Below are 23,113 nucleotides of genomic sequence, written 5' to 3'. Positions count from 1 at the left end.
GTTCGTCTCTCCTGCCGTGCGCCCCAGCTGTTCGGCTCTCCTGTTGCGTGCCCCGGCTGTTCGTCTCTCCTGCCGCACGCACTGGCTGTTCGTCTCTCCTGCCGCGCGCCCCGGCTGTCGGCTCTCCTATCTCGTGCCCGGCTGTTTGTCTCTCCTGCCCCGGCTGTTCGGCTCTCCTGCCGCGCGCCCCGGCTGTTCGTCTCTCCTGCCGCGTGCCCCGGCTGTTCGGCTCTCCTGCCGCACGCCCTGGCTGTTCGGCTCTCCTGCCGCCCTCCCAGGCTGTTCGGCTCTCCTGCCACATGCCCTGGCTGTTTGGCTCTCCTGCCGCGCGCCCCGGCTGTTCCGCTCTCCTGCCGCGTGCCCCGGCTGTTTGGCTCTCCTGCCACGTGCCCTGGCTGTTCGGCTCTCCTGCCCCATGCCCTGGCTGTTCGGCTCTCCTGCCACGCGCCCCAGCTGTTCGGCTCTCCTGCCGCGTGCCCCGGCTGTTCATCTCTCCTGCCACGCGCCCCAGCTGTTCGTCTCTCCTGCCACACGCCCCGGCTGTTCGGCTCTCCTGCCGCGCACCCCGGCTGTTCGGCTCTCCTGCCGCGTGCCCCGGCTGTTGGCTCTCCTGCCGCTCGCCCTGGCTATTGGCTCTCCTGCCGCGCACCCCGGCTGTCGGCTCTCCTGCCGCGTACCCCGGCTGTCGGCTCTCCTGCCACGCACAGAATGGATAACACCCATCGTACCCCCAGCTGCGTGCTCCCATGTGTGCTCTCCAGCTGTGTGCCTTCCTTTATGCCTTGCTTGGATCATGTTTGAGTGGTTGTTGGTGTGTGCAGCACCTAGTGGAGAGATAGGTTATTGTCTTGTGTTTTTTTCCCCCGAATGTTTTCATGTCATGTACTTGTGTTAAAAAAAATTTTTCTTAAGAAGCTGCTTACCTTGTGTTGCTGCCATATTGTTGTGTCAAGAATCTAGTTCCTTTGGGATCCCTAAGGAGTTCAATTTATTGTAATCTTGTTTTCTAACGGCGTGGGATTAGCTCTTGTTGGATTACAAGGCAGTGCCAACCACCCGGGTCGGCTTGTGAGAAACAGTTTTAATTTCGCCATCTTTGATGTCTTGGATTCAGATTGTGTGGGTAACCGCTCGCGTGAGGCTCCGTCCTGGCCAGAGGTTTACATTTCAGCAAAAATACGTTTGCCGTTGTCTTCAATTGAGGTATGTTGCTTTGTAGTCATCTATTTTTAACATGTGCAAACCCCTTCCCTACCCTCCCCCAACTCCCACCACCCAGCTTGTGTGCAAACATAGAGTATATTCTGGACGTCTGCTATTTATTCTCAACAAAGATTCATCTTTATTTTCCAAAAGCACTATTAACATGATCAATCTGCATTGAAGATATCATGCAGGAACAAATAGTGGGAGGCAACAGGCAGAGTTATGAAAAATCAATTTTGAGTAAGAAAAGAGCAATAAAAACACTATCAGAATGGGGAGAGGGGAGGGGCATAAAGAGAAAGAAAAAGAGGGATACAGCACAATGAAGAAAATAATTATCATTAAAATCCAATGATGTTATCACAGTTTGCAATTAAAGAAAACAATTACATGTTGACAAAGGCTAAACATCAAGATAAAAAAACCAACATCTAGTCAAAGTACGAAGCATAACCACCACGTCTGCGGATGTCACATGTCCAGCAGTGGAATCCGCCACCAAGGGAGTTGGCAAAGCGAATAGACACAGGGATTGGTGTTATGCCTGTGGGAGGAATGGGTGAAAAGAGAGCATTGGTCACACTTTTTTTTTCATTGTACTAGTCACAGCTGTTAACCAAACACATGATGACTAGAATTACACTCAGGGACTTTTCCTATACAGTATACACGATGAGGAGGACTTCTGAGAAGTATAATATCGGAAAAAGTAAAAGGCAAAGGGTCCACCTTCATTACAGGGTTGAAGCAGAATGAGTGGGGGTGGGCAGGGTGGGGGTGGGGGGGCGGGGGGGGAGGAGGAGAACATTAGGGTGATCTTGTATACAGATGATACTGAAACTTTGTTTTCAGAAAGGTTGTGTTTTCACCCCTGTCTGTCTGTTTGTCTGTCTGTTTGTTACTTGCGAAAATCGAAAAGATTTCAAGTATATTGGATGGTCTTGTGCCTTATTGTCTGTCTGTCTGTCTATCTGTTTGTATGTCAGTCCCCTACAGGTCACAATTTTCAACCTATCTTCACGATACTTCACCAAATGGTAGAGTTAGTCATAAGCAAGAAGCCTATTGTTTTTGGGTTCCAAAGGTCATTGGGTCAACATCGGCCAAAGGTCACCAACTTTGTCGAATTTCTAAAATCCTCAATTTTCATCTGATTGACTTGAAAGTTTAAGAGGATTTGCATATCTGGTTACTGAATTCAACCACCAACTATTTTGAGGTCAACATAGGCGGCAACAACTTATTTTAAGGATTTTGCAAGTATGGACTATGCACGACGTATTTCTTGTTACTTGCCAGAATAGATTCCGGCAAGTATGTTGGTTGATTGGTTGGTTGGTTTGTCTGTCTGGCTGTTTGTGCGCAGTACTACGTCTACATCGTTGCACATAGCATCACCATACTTTACACACATATTTGCCTTGCCCTGGAATAGACTGTACGCAATCTTTAACTCTCTCGGCCCAAGGTCAAGCTCAAGGTCACCCAAAACAGGAAATCAGAGGGGGTCGATTTTTCATTTAAAATATATTTCAAACCACTATAACTCTAAAAGTACAAGAGACATGCATACACTTACTGTTACTGACATATAGGAAGTCACATACGACATTTCATTTGGCACCATGACCTTTGACCTTGAGTGCCCTTGAAAGGTCAAACTCAAGGTCAAAAATTGTTTTTTTTTAGTAATAACTCTGTCAAACATTATCCGATTCCCTTCTAACCAACACCCCTGAAAAAAAAGTACATTCCGGCAAGTCCTCGGTCTCTGACCGATTTCTAATTTCTTTGTTTGTCTGTTTGTGAACAAAATTTCTCAAAGTTGTGGACGGATTCGGACGAAATTTGGCAGAAATGTAGTATATGTTGTAGTATAGTATATAAAATGTAGTATAGTATATATTTGTCTGATAATATGGACCAACTTCTATCTACCCATCCCAACTCTCTCTTCCTCATATGTGGTGATTTCAATTGTCACCATGCCAGTTGGCTGGGTGTGGGTACCTCTCTCACCAGCCATGGCTCTTCAGCAAAGGACTTCTGCGACTCACTGGGACTGACACAATCTGTCAATTTCCCGACCCGGATCTCAGTCAACGGAGCATCTTCTCTTCTGGATTTGGTTATGACAAACTTCCCTGAAAATGTCTGCTGCTCTTCTTCTGCTCCAATCGGCTCATCTGATCATGTGCTTGTCAAAGTGGACATCTCTCTGACCATTCTCAGAAAGCCTCCTCAGCGTCGACGAGTCTGGCATTTCACTCAGGCCAACTGGCACGGTCTTCAAGCAGCCATCAATCATCTGGACTGGTCTCCCATCTCTACCGCCTCTGACATCAACTCATCCTGGGAATTCTTTCAAAGTAAATTGCTCTCTCTCATGCACAGATTTATACCATCTCGTCTTCAGTTGTCATACCCTTCCTCCCGTCCATGGTACACGGAATCTTGTGGTGAGGCTGTTGCCCTGAAACAACTTGCTTTCGTCTCCTGGAAAGCAAATCCAACGGAAGGAAATCTCATTTCCTTTCACAAAGCCCGAAACAAGTGTGTGTCCACCCTCAGGAGAGCCAGGAAACAATATCTCACCATTCTCAAGACCGAACTCTCTTATCTGTCTCCCTCTTCCAAATCCTGGTGGCGTCTGGTCAAATCTGTTTCTGGTGTTTGTTCCCCCTCCATCCCCTCCCTCACCTCAAATGGCTTAACAGCTGACTCCGCACGTGAAAAAGCTGAATGCCTCAACTCTGTGTTTGCCTCTAAATCTTGTGTCCCAAACCCATCCCTCTCTGTACCCACCATACCCAGTCGTACCCAGCTGCTCCTGGACTCTGTGTCCTTTCCTCCTGACAAGGTGGAAAAGTTTCTGTCAACCCTCGACTCTGATTCTGCAACTGGTCCTGACGGCATCAGCCCACGGGTCCTAAAATCATGTTCTTCTGCTCTTTCACTCCCTCTTTCTGTTCTCTTCACCCTCTCTTTTGCTCAAGGTCATCTGCCATCTGCTTGGAAATCAGCCAACATCACCGGTTTGCACAAAAAAGGTGCAAAAACAGATCCCAGCAACTACAGACCAATCAACCTTCTCCCAATTATCAGCAAAGTCATGGAGTCCATCATTGCTTCAGATATTAAATCTTTCCTCTTCTCCAATGGCTTGATCTCTGATCATCAATTTGGTTTCAGACCTGGTCACTCTACTCTGGACATGCTGCTTCTGCTTTCTCAACAATGGATGGAGGTCCTCAACGCCAAACAGGAAATTAGAGCTGTCTCCCTTGACATTTCACGTGCCTTCGATACGGTCTGGCACCCTGCTCTGCTCACCAAACTCTCCTCCTTTGGTATCCATGGAAATCTCCACGCATGGCTGGCGGACTTCCTCTCTGGTCGTAGTCAACGTGTGGCCCTGAATGGGTTTCTCTCATCTCCTCTTCCTGTTCAGGCTGGAGTTCCCCAAGGTAGTGTTCTGGGCCCTGTGCTTTTTCTGGTCTTCATCAATGATCTCTCTGACTCTCTTGAAAATCCTCTCTATCTCTTTGCTGACGACTCTACTCTCTGTCGCTCCATTCCTCATCCCTCAGATCGGCAGTCTGCAGCCTCCTCACTCTCTGCAGACCTGGACAAAATCACAGACTGGTCAAACAAGTGGAACATGTCTTTCAATCCTGACAAATCTCACACTCTTACAATGTCTCTCCGAAAGGACCGACTGGACAACCCTCCCATCTACTTTCTCAACAATCCTCTCCAAGAAGTTCTGTCGCTCAAGCTTTTGGGTCTCACTATCTGCCATGATCTTTCTTGGGAAAACCACATTTCCAAGCTGGCCTCCAAAGCCAGTCGCCGACTGGGCATCCTCCGTCGTGTGAAGTCCTTCCTTGGCACACCTGAGCTCCTCACCACATACAAGGCTTTCAACCGCAGCTCAATGGAATACTGTTCCCCCCTCTGGGCTGGTGCTCCTGCCTCACACCTTGCTCGGCTTCACGCTGTTGAGGCCAAAGCTTTCAGAATCATTGGAATCTCCTGCGATGTAGTCAACACCGAGGGCCTTTCACTCACTCACCGCAGGCAGGTTGGTGGTCTTTCTGTCTTCTACCGACTCCTCTCCGGCCTTGCTCCCCCAGCTTTCTCTGTGCTCTGTCCCCCCAATATTCCTTCAGGTCGCACAAGATCTGCCTGCAACCCTCTTATGGTTAAACTGCCAAAGTCTAGGCTCTCTGCTCACCTTCACTCTTTCATTCCCCTTTTCTCCCGCCTCTGGAACAAACTCCCCCACTCCCTTCAATCCCACTCCTCCCTCCAGGTCTTTAAAACAGCTGTTCACCACCATCTCTTATCTTCCCCCATCGAAAACCTTGATCTTTTCTACCCCCGGTAATTCACCCCAGAGTCCTTGCAGTGTTCATATGTTTTATTCCTCTCCCACCTCCCCCCAAGTCCTCCCGATGTCCCTGCTCTCAAATGTTGTGTTTGTGTCCTTCCTCCTCTTCCCCCTCTCTTTTGTGTCCTTCCCCCCTCTCTCCCCATCTTGTCTGCCGCTCCCCTTGTTTTTTGTGTTTTTTGTGTCGGTTTGTCTTTTTGTGTGATTAATGTTAGCTCTTTCACGAGCCTCGATCTTGTATACAAACAAAAAAAATAAATAAATAAATAAATATGTGACAAGGACCAAATGGTTCGATTTTGGTGAAGATCCGGATCCGGCTAGTAGAATTTCTAAAGTGATTCTTCACCGTTGGGGGATAGGACCAAAAACTATACATAGCAGGACATCTCAAAGTTGTGGACAGATTTGGATGAAACGTGGTCGAGAGGTTGGTTGGGTGTGTGACAACGACGAATCAATCCAATTTTGGTGAAGATCTGAATATGGATTTGGATACAAGAAATATTTAATTTTTAAGTGATCGTTCACCATTGAGAGATCGAGCCAAAAGCGATAAATAACATGATATTTAAAAAAAGTTATAGACGAGTTATGATTAAACTTGGTGGACGAGTTGGTTAGGTGACAAGAACAAGGCGATTAGATTTTGGTTCAGGTCCGAATCCAGATCCGGCCTATCAGTGGGATACAAAACATAAACTGTTCAGCCTGGCGGAGGTATGCGCTCTACCAAGTGCTGTTCATCAATTCGTTCTCAAAATGGAGTTATTTTCTCATTCCTTAAACTTACTGTCGATGTTATGGAAACCCTGTTCTCAGTTTGTTTACGAGGATGAAATAAATCCTGATGTCTTTGTCAGGGAGTACCAATGATACCAATATATTATCAGCGTCTGGCACAATTTCTACCATGGTGAATACTCGTTTAAATGGCAGGGGTCGTGCAGCAAAATGCATGATCAATCTTGAAAAAGACAATATCGGGCACTGCTTTCTGGAACCTACCAAGTTTCTCAAACATCTTCTGTGTCGTTTGTTCCTCTTTCTCCACGAGCACTCTATGCTCATCAAGCATCAGCACATTTATAGAGAGCCAGCGAGAGGACATCCAAAGTGGGTGGTCTATGTAGGATGAGAAAGACATGATAACAGTTAAAAGGCAGAGGAACAAAATTGGGTGATATAATTTGAACATATAGCATGAATTGAAAACTTTCTCTGAAATTTTTATCTACGTAGTTGAGAAAAAACATTTTAATTGAGCCGTTGAAAACATTTTGATAATTCGACTTTAGAATTATCTTGGTGCATTGTGACACTTTACCAGGAAAAACAACCTCACCATGTGGGATCAGTGGATCTGGAGGTGTTATGGTTTTCCATCCAGCCTTCTTAAACATCTCAATCTGCAAAAATGAGTGATGAGCAGAGATAGTTTTGTCGCTGCTCTATACTATACGGAGCATTCTTGAAATCCAGCACAGGGTCTCTAATATTACCTGCTTGCAAGGTCTGTCAGGGTTTGAAATCACCAACCCTGGTCCAATAATGTTAAAGGTAGCATCGATGTGCATGGGGTTTGGGTCACGGAAGGACACTTTATGCACGCGAAACCGTGGCCAAAGGTGTCGTCGCATCCACTCGATCCCGGAGTTGTTTGTTACCTGTAACCAATGAGAAATACATGATACAAATACTACATGTAGCGAAATGGTGCCAAGCTTGATGATTTCTGGCATTTACTGTTATGGCGCTGGTAATGAGAAGGAAAATCCTTGACAAATGAGGATTACATTTTCAATATTGATGACAATATTAATGGTGATGTAATAAAAGCAATTGCATCATCATACCTGGCTTCTTTGAGCAAATATATCTCTTCCAGCTCGAATGAAATCTGCCGCGTCAAAGCAGGGCTCGTGTTCTGTTGTAACGAAGTGGCCTTTTTCAACGAGTGCATTCCTATCCTTGACAGAGAACACGGGATAGTCCTAAGGTGGAGTGTGAGAAGAAAGACTTAAATGTCTCGGTGGATGAGAAATGCATAAAGACACATACAAGCATACAACAACAACAACATGCATTGTAAGGCCATTTTCCCTGCGAGAGCAGGGGTTAGCCTTGCGGTCCCCATGACAATCTTCTCCATTTTGCCCTATTTTCTGCATCTCTCCTTATTAACCCCCTTGCCCGCATTTCTTCTTCCACCATCTTTAGCCAAGTCTTTCTCGGTCTTCCCCGTCCTCTACCTCCTTCTACATTCATTTCCATCACTCTTCTCAACCAGTCACTTTCATCCTTCCTCAACACATGACCAAACCATCTCAACCTGTTCCTCTTCACAGCATCCATCACAGGCTCTATTCCCATCATCTTTCACAATTCATCATTTGTCTTCCTCTCTCTCAACGATACTCCACACATCCACCGAACCATTCACATTTCCACCCTTTCCAGCCTTCGTTGCTGCTCTACGTTCATTACCCATGTCTCGCTCCCATAAATCATAACACTTCTCACACATGCAGCATACACCTTTCCCTTCAGCTTCAACGACACTCCCCTCCTCATCAGCACGCCACTCAGTTCCCGAAACTTCTTCCATGCACATCTCACTCCAGCAACCGTTGCCAAGTCTGATCCACCTTCTTCATTCAGCATGTCTCCGAGGTAGCAAAATGTTTTCACACCTTCCAGCTTCACGCCGTCTCCAAGATCCAACTCAACATTTCCTCCATCTGCAGCTCCCTCTGTGCACACCTTACATTTGAATGTAGCTGCCACACTGGTTAATGACCCCTCTCAGACCACTGCATTTTTGATGAACCCACTCAGCGCACATTGTACTTTGAATGGAGTTCACTCTGACACCCATCCTGCACACAGCACATGGCCACTTCCCAGTTCTTTCCACCTCACTACATGCTTTACCACTTGCCATCACCTTAGTCTTTCCGATATTCAACTTCAGACCTTTTGTCTCCATGCATTCCTTCCACTTGTTCATCTTTTCCTTCAGTCCATCCATACTTTCCGCAATCAACACCAGATCATCTGCACACAACAACTCCCACGGTAAACCCTCCTTTACGTTCTGAGCCAGCACCTCCATCACAGCTAAAAATAGTAGTGGACTTAGTACCGACCCCTGATGTACTCCCACCTTCACCTCAAACTCACCACTGTTCCCATCCTTCGTCCTTACAGCTGTGCGTGCTCTTTTGTACATTGCCATCACTACTCTGATCAACCATTCCTCCACTCCTATTTTCCTCAATGCCCATGTCAATACTTCGCGTGGAACCCTATCGAATGCTTTCTCCAGATCAACAAACCCAAGAAACAACTTCGTCCTCCTCTCCATGTACTTCTCCTGCAACTGCCTCACAATAAAGAGCGCGTCTGTCGTTCCTCTTCCTGGCATAAATCCAAACTGCCTTTCGTCTATCTTCAACTCCTTCCTTATCCTCCTCTCCAACACCCTTTCCAATACCTTCATTCCATGCTCCAATAACTTTATCGCTCGGTACGAGCCACACTCCAGAGGGTCACCTTTCCCCTTGTATAGAGGGACGAGGGTACTCAGTTCCCAATCCACTGGAATGCGGCCTTCTTTCACCACCAGATTACAGATCTCTGTCATTCTCTTCACACCCCAACTTCCTGCTGCCTTCAACATATCTCCCACAACTCCCGTTGGCCCTCCCGCTTTTCTACTCTTCATTGCTTTTATCGCTTCCTCAACTTCCTTCTCAGTTATCTTCTCTGCCGGTCCTAAAACTGGGTTATTCTCTATGTTGCCATCCCATTCATTCTCTGTATTCAACAGCATTTCCATATATATTTTCCATCTTCCTTTAATTCCATCTGGGTCCACAACGATTTGTCCCACTTCATCCTTCAAGCAACTCACCCCCATCACACCTCTCTTTCGCTATCTGCTTTGCAATCCTGAATACCGCTCTCTGACCCTCTTCCGAATCCAAGCGTTCTCCGAACATTTTCCTACATGCCTCCTGCGCCTTTGCTACCTCTTTCTTTGCAGCCTTCTTGGCTACCTTATAACTTTCATGCTCTGCTTTTTCTGCTCCCGTACCCTTCGCCTTCTGCCACTCCTTGAACTTCTTCCTCTCCTCGTCAATCCTCTTTCCAACTTCTTTTTTCCTCTTTCCAACTTCACCACCATGGAACTTCCGTTGAACTTGGGGCCGACTCAGAAGAAGACCTTTGTTGGTCGAAAGCTTGTCAAATTAAAGATCGAAGTCCTGAAGCTACGTCCGCGTCTGATTTAATCTCCCGATTATTTATTCAATGCAAATGAGACGCCCTGCTCGTACTGTGGAGTTTCTACTATTTCTCACAGTTATATATATATATATATATATATATATATATATATATATATATATATATATATATAGATATATATATATATATATATATATATATAGATATATACAGTAATTATATATATATATACTGTATATAGAAAACCTGAAAAACATGGTCCGTGAAGCCGTACGTCCATCCCTCCGTCCTGGAAGCCGTGAAGCTGTGTGATTACATGTCTATTAATTACGTACGTACTGTTTGGACGCCGGTTGCATCCCGTCTATTAATTACGTATGCCTATTAATTACGTACTGTTGGAATATACCTTTTGACCCTTTAGACTGCCAAGATCCATTAGACCTTTGAAGACCCTTCAAGTCCACCAAGACCCTTAAGACCACCAAGAACCCTAAAGACCTTGAACATGCTGAAGACCCTTAACGACCCAGAAGACCCTTAAAGACCACAAAGACCCAAAATAACCCGAAGACTCTTAAAGACCCAGAATACCGCAAAAGGACCAAAATACACCGAAGACCGAAAATACTCTTAAAGACCCAAAAGACCCTTTAGACTCATTAGACACCAATATCATGAAGACCCTTAAGACCACTTTTACCTTTAAGACCCTTTCAATACTTATGATACCTTTAGATCCCTTCACCCTTCCAACCTTTTATACCCTTTAGACCTTTGCACCCCTTAATACCTTTCGACACCTTAGACCTTAACACCATTTAGATCCCTTACACCTTTCAGACCCATTAGACAGCTTGGACCCTTGACCATTTAGAGCTTTTGGACCCTTGACCATTTAGACTCTAGAGCTTTGCACCACTTGGACCTTTTTTGATTACCGGTACAAATAAATAATATCACCAATATTACAAATAAATTTGTACAAATGAAATGTTTTGTATTATGATTGGTGTAAATCATGAAAACACAGCAACTCAAATTCAGTCAGGTCATCCTCAGTTTGAACAAGCTCGTGGCTCTGTGGCAACATGTGGTGAGGCGAGCGTAGCAATCTGATCCACGCTCGTTTATATTATATATATGTGTAAATATATAATATATTGAATGAATGAATGAATGACTCCTCAGTCACATTTGCTCTACGGCTAGGATACGGCGGCCGTACCCCCCCTAAATTGACAGAAACGTGCGGCGGCCGCAGAGTTTCTGAGGTGGCCTCAGGGTGGCCCTAGGGCGTATGGCTATCTTTTACAGGCCGTAGGGGTCGCCGTGGAATTATAGCGCGGAGTTATAACTTTTTTCATTTCTAGGGTGGCCGTAGCAATTCGACAAGCCATAGCCATGACAACTGTAAGTGCTGTTATACATATGAAAAAGAACTGGTATATATACCCACTCGTTACCGTCCGTCTGGCCGCACGTTCGCCTTAAGGCCCCCCTGCGGTCACCTTGCGGGCACCTTGAGGCTACCTTGCGTCTGCCTTGAAAATTCTATGGCCGCCGCAGGGACGCCCTAAGGTCACCGTGCGACATCAAATCAAAGACCGTACGGTACCCCCACGTTTTCAGTCTCCACAATTTCTAAATACCCCGTGCGGCTACCCGAAAAATAAAAACATATGTGACTGCTACATTGTGTGACCGTGGAAATACTGCGGCCGCCCTATAATTGCTAGTGGCCGTAGATTTTTTTAGACCCGACGGCCACCGAGCCAAATGTGACTGAAGCATGAATGATCGTTTTAAGGCCATTTTCCCCGCTAGAGCGGGGGTTAGCCTAGTGGACTAATATATAATATATTGTATATATAAAACTGAAAAACATGGGTGGACGGTGAACCCTCGTCAAGGTGAAGTCATGGTTGACCCCGGTGAGTATGTCTATTAATTACGTACTGTTTGAACGTGAGTTGGGCTGTGTGTACCTCAATTACTTATTATTGGACCATGACTATGTCTATTAATTCTATTAACACAATGTGCGCTGAGTGGATTCATCAAAAATGTAGTGGTCTGAGAGGGTCATTAACCAGTGTGGCAGCCACATTCAAATGTAAGGTGTGCACAGAGGGAGCTGCAGATGGAGGAAATGTTGAGTTGGATCTTGGAGACGGCGTGAAGCTGGAAGGTGTGAAAACATTTTGCTACCTCGGAGACATGCTGAATGGAGAAGGTGGATCAGACTCGGCAACGGTTGCTCGAGTGAGATGTGCATGGAAGAAGTTTCGGGAACTGAGTGGCGTGCTGATGAGGAGGGGAGTGTCGTTGAAGCTGAAGGGAAAGGTGTATGCTGCATGTGTGAGAAGTGTTATGATTTATGGGAGCGAGACATGGGTAATGAATGTAGAGCAACAACGAAGGCTGGAAAGGGTGGAAATGCGAATGGTTCGGTGGATATGTGGAGTATCGTTGAGAGAGAGGAAGACAAATGATGAATTGCGAAAGATGATGGGAATAGAGCCTGTAATTGATGCTGTGAAGAGGAACAGGTTGAGATGGTTTGGTCATGTGTTGAGGAAGGATGAAAGTGACTGGTTGAGAAGAGTGATGGAAATGAATGTAGAAGGAAGTAGAGGACGGGGAAGACCGAGAAAGACTTGGCTAAAGATGGTGGAAGAAGAAATGCGGGCAAGGGGGTTAACAAGGAGAGATGCAGAAAATAGGTCAAAATGGAGAAGATTATCATGGGGACCGCAAGGCTAGCAAAATAGCAAAATAGGCTAACCCCTGCTCTAGCAGGGAAAATGGCCTTAAAATGCATGTTGTTGTTGTTGTTGTTGACTATGTCTATTAATTACGGACTACTGGAACATACAGGTAGTGGACAAAAGAATGGAAACACCTGGGTAAATGAGGGACACCAAACAACGGCTTCCACACAGGTGTGGCCCATGTGTTAATTCATCAAATAACATCCCAGCATGCTTAGGGTCATATATAAAAATGTTGCACAGATCTGGTTGCCTTTAATTATGGCTAGCATGGCTGCAAGAGGAGACCCCCCACCAATGCCCCCATCCACAGAGCATGTGTGGTCACCCAATGGTTTCATGAGCATGACACTGATGCTATCCATATGTCATGGCCTTCTCAGTCACCATATCTGAGCCCAATCGAGCATTTATGGGATATTCTAGAATGACACCCGAGACAGCGTTTTCCACCTCCATCAAACAGGTGTGAGTTGATTGACTTTTCATGGGAGAATGGTGCCGCATCCCTCCTACAGAATTCCAGATGCTGGTGGACTGTATGCGATGGTGCATACAGGCCATACTGTCCGCACGTGGTGACCCAACGCCCTTTAATATGTGATTTTACATTGGTGATTCCATTTTTTGTCCACTACTTTTACCTTTTATACATGTCGACATTTTAAGACCCTTTAAACCTTTACACCCTTTAGACCTTTAAGATACTGAAGACCCTTTAAGACCCCCCTATAGCCCTAATACCCTTTCCACCCTTTTTATTTTATAACCTTAAGACCCTTCAGACTCCAAAGACCAGTAAGATGCATAAGACTCTTCATAACCCCAATACACTATGGAACCCTAAGACCCAGTAGACAGACTCCTTTGGGATCCTAAGATCCTGTAGACCCTAGAGACCCCATTAGAACCCTAAGACTCCATAGACCCTGTTAGACCTTATGTCTGAGGGCCTTCTGCAATAACACATGAGGTTCACCAGTCATAATCAAAAGGCCTCCTATTGGTAACCCACCTTGGTACCGAGCAAGGAGGGTGCAAAATAGTTTTTTTTTTTCAGGTTCTGCTCATCTTGGTTAATGGTGTAGGGAGAAGCCCCACGTGGAATAGAAAAAGGCCCACATGGCAAAGAGAAAAGTCCCACGTGGCAAAGAGAAAACATTATCCATGACAACAATTCTACCCCATTATAATTAAATAGGATATTTTTGTGATTTTATTATTGCCAAACCTCAGGAATTTTTCAAGAAATCAGATTGAAACTTACACAGCTTATTTGTTCGCATATTTGTGTGTGTAGTATATGTGTATAACATTTGGTCAAAGCTAGTCCAAGGTCAAGGTTAATAGCATCCAAAGCATGCAAAACACATACAGCAGCAATTAGAAAATGTATCAACCAAATTTGTTATGTACAACATTCCCTCATGTAAAACACTTGATAGGTCAAATTTTCCAATTTACCATATTGATGTTTCCATGGCAACTATGAACTATTGTTTATTTAGATTTCACAGGTATTGCGCTATGCATGACTTCTTTTTTGTTTGTCTGAGCAGGATATCTCAAGTGTGGATGGATTCAGACAAAATGTTGTGGACAGGTTGGGTGTGTGACAAGGACGAATCGATTAGATTTTGGTGAAGGTCCGGATCTGGATACGAGAATTTTGGAAGTGAATCTTCATGATTCAGAGATGGTCGTGAAAAACGATATATTGCATGATATTTCAAAACATTGTTGACGGAATTGGACGAAACTTGCTGGATGAGTTGGTCAGGTGACAAGAACATGCGGATTAAAATTTGGCTAAGGTATGGATGCAGATTCGGCCTATCAGTGGGATACAAATTGTAAACTGTTCAGCTTGGCAAAGGTATACGCTCTAACAAATGCCGTTCTAGTCCGTTTTTGTGCTGATGGTAATCATGCAATCAAGCGATGTATAGAATCCATCATCATGAATCGCAATGCTATTTCTTCAGTGCTCATTTGTTATATTCTTGTTAGTCTTACTTTCCCCCTCCACTGAAGTGTCATTATTATGCATTCATATAACCCAGAATGAATGTCCCAACTACTCCTGAATAATTACTGCTGTGGCAAAATTGCTCTGAGTTGAAATGGACGTTATGGGCCAGAAATTGCCCAGAATCGTGCATTTTGCCTACAAAATCTCCACCCTCCAACACACCACGCCAGTAGCTTCGCTAAAGCATTCGCGGTGTCAGACTGAGCCTGCCATGGCTTCACGATCGGTGAGTGACCAGGACTGGTTTATATACACAGTCTGCCCCTGTAAAGGAACCTGGAATATCATATGATAAAAACATAAGCATTGGCAGGCATTGCAGATTGTCCTTATTCATTTTATAAGCCAGCAGCTTCGGAGGATGTTGCTGATAGATTATGGAAGCAAAATTAGTTGATTAGCAAACAGATGCAGGAGATGTTTTCTCTATGTGGCTTCTTAATGAGAAAGTTGAATTGTTTAAGGAAACTGTTTAAGCAAACTCAAGATATGACCAATGCAATGCGTAAAATTGTCCTGGCAATGGAGACATACTCTACATGACCAAAAGTATGCGGACAACCCTTCTAATTGGTCGATTTGGTTGTTTCAGCTACACCCATTGCTGACAGGTATATATAATCAAGCACACAGCCATGCAATCTCCATAGACAAACATTGTCAGTAGAATGGGCCGTACTGAAGAGCTCAGTGACTTTCAATGTGGCACCGTCATAGGATGCCACCTTTCCAACAAGTCATTTCATCAAATTTCTGCCCTGCTAGAGCTGCCCCAGTCAACTGTAAGTGCTGTTATTATGAAGTGGAAACGACTAGGAGCAACAACAGCTCAGCCATGAAGTTGTCGGCCACACAAGCTCACAGAACGGGACTGTCGAGTGTTGAAGCGCGCAGCACATACAAATCGTCTGTCATCTGTTGCAACACTCACTACCGAGTTCCAAACTGCCGCTGGAAGCAACATCAGCACAACAGCTGTTTGGCAGGAGCTTCATGAAATGGGTTTCCATGGCCGAGCAGCCGCACAGAAGCCAAAGATCACTATGCGCAATGCCAAGCGTCGGCTGGAGTGGTGTAAAGCTCGCCGCCATTGGACTCTGGAACAGTGGAAACGCGTTCTCTTGATTTATGAATCAAACTTCACCATCTGGCAGTCTGACAGACGAATCTGGGTTTGGCGGATGCCAGGAGAACGCTGCCTGCCCGAAGGCATAGTGCCAACTGTAAAGTTTGGTGTAGGGGGAATAATAGTCTAGGGCTGTTTTTCAGGTTCAGGCTAGGCCGCTAGTTCCAGTGAAGGGAAATCTTATCGCTACAGCACACAATGACATTCGAGACAATTGTGTGCTTCCAACCTTGTGGCAACAGTTTGGAGAAGGCCCTTTCCTGTTTCAGCATGACAACGCCCCCATGCACATAGCGAGGTCCATACAGAAATGGTTTGTCGAGATCAGTGTGGAGGAACTTGACTGGCCTGCACATAGCCCTGACCTCAACCCCATCTAACACATTTGGGATTAATTGGAACACCAACTGCGAGCCAAGCTTAATTGCCCAAAATCAGTGCCCGACCTCACTAATACTCTTGTGGCTGAATGGAAGCAAATCCCCGCAGCAATGTTCCGACATCTAGTGGAAAGCCTTCCCAGAAGAGTGGAGGCTGTTATAGCAGCAAAGGGGGGACCAACTCCATATATCCCCATGATTTTGAAATGAGATGTTTGATGTTCAGGTGTCCACATACTTTTGATCATGTAGTGTACTTGCTAAAATTTCATCAATGAGAGTTTTAGAACCCCGGGTGAAGTGAGCATATTGTAGGGCCACAATGTCCCCAAGGCATGTGATGCACATGTGTGAAGAAGATGTTTGACTTTCTGCCTGAATTTGATGGAAGTACTTTAATCTTGACTGAATAAAAAAATCACCAAGTGAGGAGAAAGCTGGTTTGAAATGGTGACTTTAAATTGAATCACCTGGCTTTTAATAATGATCAGTCCCATTACCTTGTGCTTATTATCTGAGTATGTCAAGCTAAGAGAAGCCAAAAGCAGGATCATGCCTTGTTATAGAGTTCATCCTGCATGAGGGGTTTTGGTGCAGTAGTCCAACGAGCACCACGGCGGAAATACTCGAGAAGCAGCGGGCGGAAGGCACGATACTCAAAGAAGCGTGAGCGCCACGCCATTGGGGCCTCAATGATCTCATCGCCAACGACAAGCAAGATGTCTCGAGGCATAGCAGCATAGAGGCCTGCAGAACATAAATGACATTGTCCAGCTATTGTAAAATTATATTAAGCCCATCACATGGAACATGCTTATCCATTAATTAACAGGCCTAGCCATTATTACCCTCACCAGAGGAGAGGGTATTGCATTTGAGTCCGTTTGTTACTTGCCTGAAAAGATTCCGGCAAGTATGTTGATCGGTTGGTTTGCCTGTCTGTCTGTGCGCAGCACTACGTCTACACCGTTGCACGTAGAATCACCAAACTTTACACACATATTTGTCTTGCCCTGGAATAGACTGTGCCCAATTGATGACGTCATCGGTCACGTGGTTCGGCCGCCATCTTGGAAAAACCGAAAAACTTTGCACCTCTATATCTTCGAAAGTGCTGAATAGAAAAAATTGAGACATAGTTCATTTCATTTTCATTTAGCTCTTTCACGAGCCTCGATCTTGCATACAAAAAAAAAAAAAAAAATTGTAAAGAACTCTCCATGGGGAATAAAATATGTTAATGATGATGTCATCGGTGCCTCCATTATGACGTCATAATTCGACAAGTACAAAACTTCATCCGATCCAGATGAAATTTCTTGAGCATCATCAAGGAATAAATTAGTTTAAAAAACAAATAATGATGACGTCATCGGTCACGTGGTTCGGCCGCCATATTTGTCCAAAATGGCCGATAAAAAAGTACATTCCGGCAAGTCCTCGGTCTCTGACCGATTTTTCATTTGTCTGTCTGTCTGTTTGTCCGCACAGAATAAATATGATGTTCCCTGCAACCGTTGGTCCGATTAATAGGAAATTTTCACCATATAGGTGCGCCTCATGTAGAATTTGTAATGGTAATTATGATGTCATATGTCACGTGGTATGGGCGCCATCTTGGTAAAACTGAAAAACTTTGAACCTCTATATCTCTAAAAGCGCTACATAGAAAAAATTGTGACATGGCTCATTGTAAAGAACTCTCCATGGGGAATAACATATGTTAATGATGATGTCATTGGTGCCTCCATTATGACATCATAATCTGACAAGTACAAAACTTCGTCCGATCAAGATGAAATTTATTGATCGTCATCTCGGGATAAATTGGTGTAAAAAAAAAAAAAGATTAACTTTATCAGTCACGTGGTTCGGCCGCCATATTTATTTTAACACAAAAGCCTTAAAAACCACTAAAAACAAGTCGTGGCGAGGGTCGGCAATCCCTGATTGCTCTTTCTTGTTACCCTCGCCAGAGGTGAGGGTATTGCATTGGAGTCCGTTTGTTACTGGCAAAATCGAAGATTTTTCAAGTATATTGGTCGGTTGTGTTTGTGACTCTGTTAGTTTTGTCACCGGCCTACAGGTCACAATTTTTAACCGATCTTCACCAAACTTCACCAAGTGGTAGAGTTGGTCAAATGCCAGAAGCCTATTGTTTTTGGGGTCAATAGGTCAAAAGGTCAACATAGGCCAAAGGTCACCAACTTTGCTAAATTTCTAAAATCCTCCATTTTCATCCGATTGACTTGAAATTTGAAGACCACTTGCATATCTGGTCATTGAATTCAACCACCAATAATTTTTGAAGTCAACATAGGCCAAATGGTCAACATAGGCCAAATTTCTAAAATCCTCAATTTTTATCCAATTGACTTGAAATTTGAAGAGGACTTGCATATCTGGTCACTGAATTCAACCACCAAGTATTCTTGAAGTCAACTTAGGCCAAAAGGTCAACATAGGCCAAATTTCTAAAATCCTCTATTTTCATCGAATTCACTTGAAAATTGAACAGCATTTGCACATTGAGTCACTAAATAGGGAAACTAACTTTTTGAGGTCAAAAGGTCAAAGGTCAACTCAAGGTCAACCTTCCAAAATCATCATTTTTCATCTGAAAAATCGTCACTTTTCATCCTGTTGACCCGAGCTTTGATCAAGATTGTAAATTTAAATCTTCATGAAATGGACAATTTGCTGTATCAATGGTAAACTTTTGGGGGACGGCGTATTTTGCAAGTATCGTGCTACGCATGACGTTTTCTTGTTTGTCTGTTTGTTTGTCACCGGCCTACAGGTCACAATTCTAAACCGATCGTCACGAAACTTCACCAAGTTGTATCGGTCGTCCCAATTGAGAAGCCTATTGTTTTTGGGGTCAAAAGGTCAACATAGGCCAAAGGTCACCAACTTTGCCAAATTTCTAACATCCTCAATTTTCATCCGATTGACTTGAAATTTGAAGAGGACTTGCATATCTGGTCACTGAATTCAACCACCAAGTATATTTGAGGTCAACATAGGCCAAATTTCTAAAATCCTCAATTTTCATCCGATTGACTTGCAATTTGAATAGGGCTTGCATATATGGTCACTGAATTCAACCACCAAGTATAGTTGAGGTCAACATGGCCATAAGGTCAACATAGGCCAAATTTCTAAAATCCTCAATTTTTATCTGATTGACTTGAAATTTGAAGAGAACTTGCATATCTGGTCACTGAATTCAACCACCAAGTATTTTTGAGGTCAACATAGGTCAACACCTAGGCCAAATTTCTAAAATCCTCAATTTTCATCCAATTGACTTGAAATTTGAAGATGACTTGCATATATGGTCACTGAATTCAACCACAAATTATATCTTGGGTGAACATAGGCCAAAAGGTCAACATAGGCCGAATTTCTAAAATCACCAATTTTCATTTGATTGACTTGAGATTCTAAGAGGATTTACATATATGGTCACTGAATTCAACCACCAACTATTTTTGAGGTCAACATAGGCCAAAAGGTCAACATAGGCCAAGTTGTTAAAATCCTCAATTTTCATCCGATTGACTTGGAAATTGAACAGCATTTGCACATTTAGTCACTAAATAGGGAAACTAACTAGTTTTGAGGTCAAAGGTCAACTCAAGGTCAACCTTTAAAAAATCATTTTTCATCTAAAAAAAATCGTCACTTTTCTTCCTGTTGACCCGAGCTTTGATCAAGATTGTTAACTTTAATCTTGATGAAATGGAGAATTTGCTGTATCAATGGAATTTTTTTTCTTGGGGGTGGGGGGCGGATTTTGCAAGTATCGTGCTCCGCATGACGTCCTCTTGTTTGTCTGTTGGTCTTTCTGTCTGTTTGTCCTCACAGAATAAATATGATTTTCTCTGCAACCGTTGGTCCGATTTACAGGAAATTTTCACCATAGGTGTAACTCCACCTGTAGAATTTTTTAATGATAATTATGTCGTCATAGGTCACCTGGTTCGGCCGCCATCTTGGAAAAACCGAAAAACTTTGCACTTCTATATCTCCGAAAGCGCTGAACAGAAAAAATTTAGACATGGCTCATTGTAAAAAAACTCTCCATGTGGAATAACATCTGTGAATGATGATGTCATAGTTGCCTCCATTATGACGTCATAATTTGACAAGTACAAAACGTCATCCGATCAAGATGAAATTTCTTGAGCATAATCTTAGAATAACGTAGTGGAGAAAAAAAAATGATGACGTCATCGGTCACGTGGTTCAGCCGCCATATTTGTTTTAACACAAAAGTCTTAAAAACCACTGAAGATACATCCTGGTGAGGGTTTGCAATCTCTGATTGCTCTTTTTCTTGTTATATATTGTATTTTGCTGTTTGTAGAATGCTCTTCATTAAACCTCAACTGATTTGTTCAAAATACACTTTTGACTTCTACAGGTGCCACGTGGTTTTTTTACTGCATGTTTTTTTTTTTACCACATGCCACTTATACAGGTTTTTTAAGCACCAGTAGACTTGAAGTCAGGTGTGCTGTAGGGCTTGCTCCAATCTACGATATCAGGGCGGCGAACCGTCACTCCTTCGCCCTCAAGCACCCGACAGAGTTCAGAGATCTGAGCAACTGCATGCTTTAAGTGTTCTTTTGGGAATGACTTTCCACCATTCTCTTTGAAGAAGTTCCAGTAGTTCTCAGAGGTATTAGCCTGGGGAGACAGACAAGGTCCGAGGAACATTAGATGAAGCAGAGAGGTTAAAATATGGTGACAAATATAATGTAAGTGACCACATTTGATCATCATCATTGCCAGCTAATTTAGGAATGCAGTTCGGTTCTTGTGAATCCGTTCAGCTTACCTTCACCTCCACAGTAAATGGTGGCACGCAGGCATTTTCTGCACGCCCCACAATCACCTCCTCAAGGGGGTCCCATTCTGTGTAGGAATTGACTGGACACGGCTCTCTACGTTCCTTGCTCTCTGCATGGACACTCGTGATAGAAAAAAAAAAAACGTTTATTTTGACTTCACAGATGAGGCCTACCCCTATATTTAAATTTGAGTGGTACAGATAGGGTTAGTTCTCAAACCTATGTACCTGCTTTGCTTTGGAGAAAATATATGGAGTGGTTCCACTCTATTGGAGATTTAATAATACTGTAGTTGTTGATGTGGACTTTTTTCCCAAATTTTTTTTAAGTATTGGGAAGTTGATTCAAGCCATGTATTTTATAAGGTATTCCCCTACTACACATACTTAAACTGTATACAGTCGGACCCCAACATTCGCGGGTTCTGCGTATTCGCGGTTGATAATAAATATAATGTCCTGTCGAGGTGGTATGCATCTTTGACGTCTTGTACATTCATAAACTTAATTCCACCAAGACGTTCTTTCAGCGATCCGCGTTGGTTTCAGCGATCAAGATGACAAGTCTATAGTGTATGTGAAATGGGTTTTAACTTCCCAACCCATCCGCAAGATTACATAGAGCCTTTGAGGTCTGATAGAGTTGAAGTCTAAACTTGGTACTTAACTGATTGAATCCTGAGTGAAAATAATTTATCTTTTCCACAATTCTAACATTTACATCCAGTTCTTCAGGAACAGGTCACTTATCGTAAATTGTTGGTTCTCATAAAATGTATATTCATCACTTTTTGACGTTTGTTTGAGTGACAGCAGTTGGTTGCACGTGAAAATGCTCGAGATCACTCGCCAACTCGCAGACAATTCCGAACTTGTTGTGCCATTTTAAATCAATGCACAACTAACTAGAACTGCACTCAGTAGAGAGCATCCCTCCGCCTGGTGAACAGTTTACGTTTTGTATCTCAGAGTAGACCAGAAAATCACAATACGGAATCACATTTAATCAAAATCAATCACAGGAATCACCACAGGTCCAGTCTTTCATACCCTGATCTACCCCTCGTTTTTGGCCATATCACTCAATGGTGAAGAATCACTTAAAAACTTCTACTGGCCGGATCCGGATCCATATCTTCACCAAAATCGAATCGTTTCTTCCTTGTCACACACACAGCCTGTCCACCAAGTTTCGTCCAAATCCGTCCACAACTTTTTGAGATATCCCATCTCCCAATGGTGAAGAATCACTTTAAAGAATTCTAGTAGCCGGATCCGAAACCAGATCTTCACCAAAATCTAATAATTTCGTCCTTGTCACATACGCTACATCTCTGCCAAATTTCGTCCGAAAAAGTCTACAACTTTTTGAGATATCTTGTTCACAAACGGACCGACAGACAGACAGGGGTGAAAACATAACCTCCATCCACCTTTGGTGGCGGAGGTAACTCCGTGAAAGATGTGCATCACCAAAATGTTCATGATGCACTTCCATTCCACAGCACACATGACCATGTTGTCCACCATGTTAGGGGTTTCTCCTTTCCTCCCTCCCCCAAAATTATTTTGACTAGTTGATGTCATTCCCACCATAACTCACTTAAGGTAGACAATATCTTTGCACAAAATGTCTGCGTTGAGCTATTGTTACCCTGTGCACATGAAGCAAAAATCAGGGTGAAGCAAATGGTACATGTATGTCTGTCTGTCTACAAACGTCTGTTTATGAGCGAGAAACAACTTTTTTAAATTAAATGTTATACTGTATTATAAACATGTAGTTTTGCACTACTTTGGTTGTGAATGCACCCCGATCGCACATGCGCAGAGGTGTGAGAAAATATTTTTTACTCTGTCTGCCTTTCTGGCAGTAAACAAAATTGAAAATCATTCCAAACAGGAAACTTCCTGTTTTTGTAGACGTCATAAAGGACACAAACAACAGGCACGAATAACTAATGTAACATGAAAAATAAGGTGGTGGAAAAGACGCATCAACGGCGTTAAACCTCCGATTTTTTTATTTTTTTTACAACCTTTAAAATCTTTATCTTATTTCAACTGAATTGTACTTGAACACTGTAGAACAC

The 23,113-nt window shown here is 43.6% G+C and overlaps 1 protein-coding gene across 1 annotated transcript in view; it reads right to left on the bottom strand.

The window, feature by feature from the left end:
- Positions 1-1,318: 1,318 nt before the first annotated feature.
- Positions 1,319-23,113, bottom strand: part of GATM (glycine amidinotransferase) — a 40,757-nt gene continuing 18,962 nt past the window's right edge. The window contains exons 4-11 of the mRNA XM_068135761.2: positions 21,009-21,141; positions 20,662-20,857; positions 16,719-16,909; positions 7,456-7,593; positions 7,102-7,266; positions 6,945-7,008; positions 6,608-6,724; positions 1,319-1,750 (exon numbers count right to left, since the gene is read on the bottom strand). Of these exons, the coding sequence (XP_067991862.2) occupies positions 1,638-1,750; positions 6,608-6,724; positions 6,945-7,008; positions 7,102-7,266; positions 7,456-7,593; positions 16,719-16,909; positions 20,662-20,857; positions 21,009-21,141 (1,117 nt within the window). The 3' untranslated portion in view covers positions 1,319-1,637. The remainder of the gene's footprint in view (positions 1,751-6,607; positions 6,725-6,944; positions 7,009-7,101; positions 7,267-7,455; positions 7,594-16,718; positions 16,910-20,661; positions 20,858-21,008; positions 21,142-23,113) is intronic.

This window comes from Myxine glutinosa, chromosome 14, assembly GCF_964187855.1.
Source record: "Myxine glutinosa chromosome 14, kmMyxGlut1.1, whole genome shotgun sequence".
Lineage (NCBI taxonomy): Eukaryota > Metazoa > Chordata > Myxini > Myxiniformes > Myxinidae > Myxine > Myxine glutinosa.
Note: the sequence above shows the minus strand (reverse complement) of the source record. Positions and strands in the feature narration are given on the sequence as shown.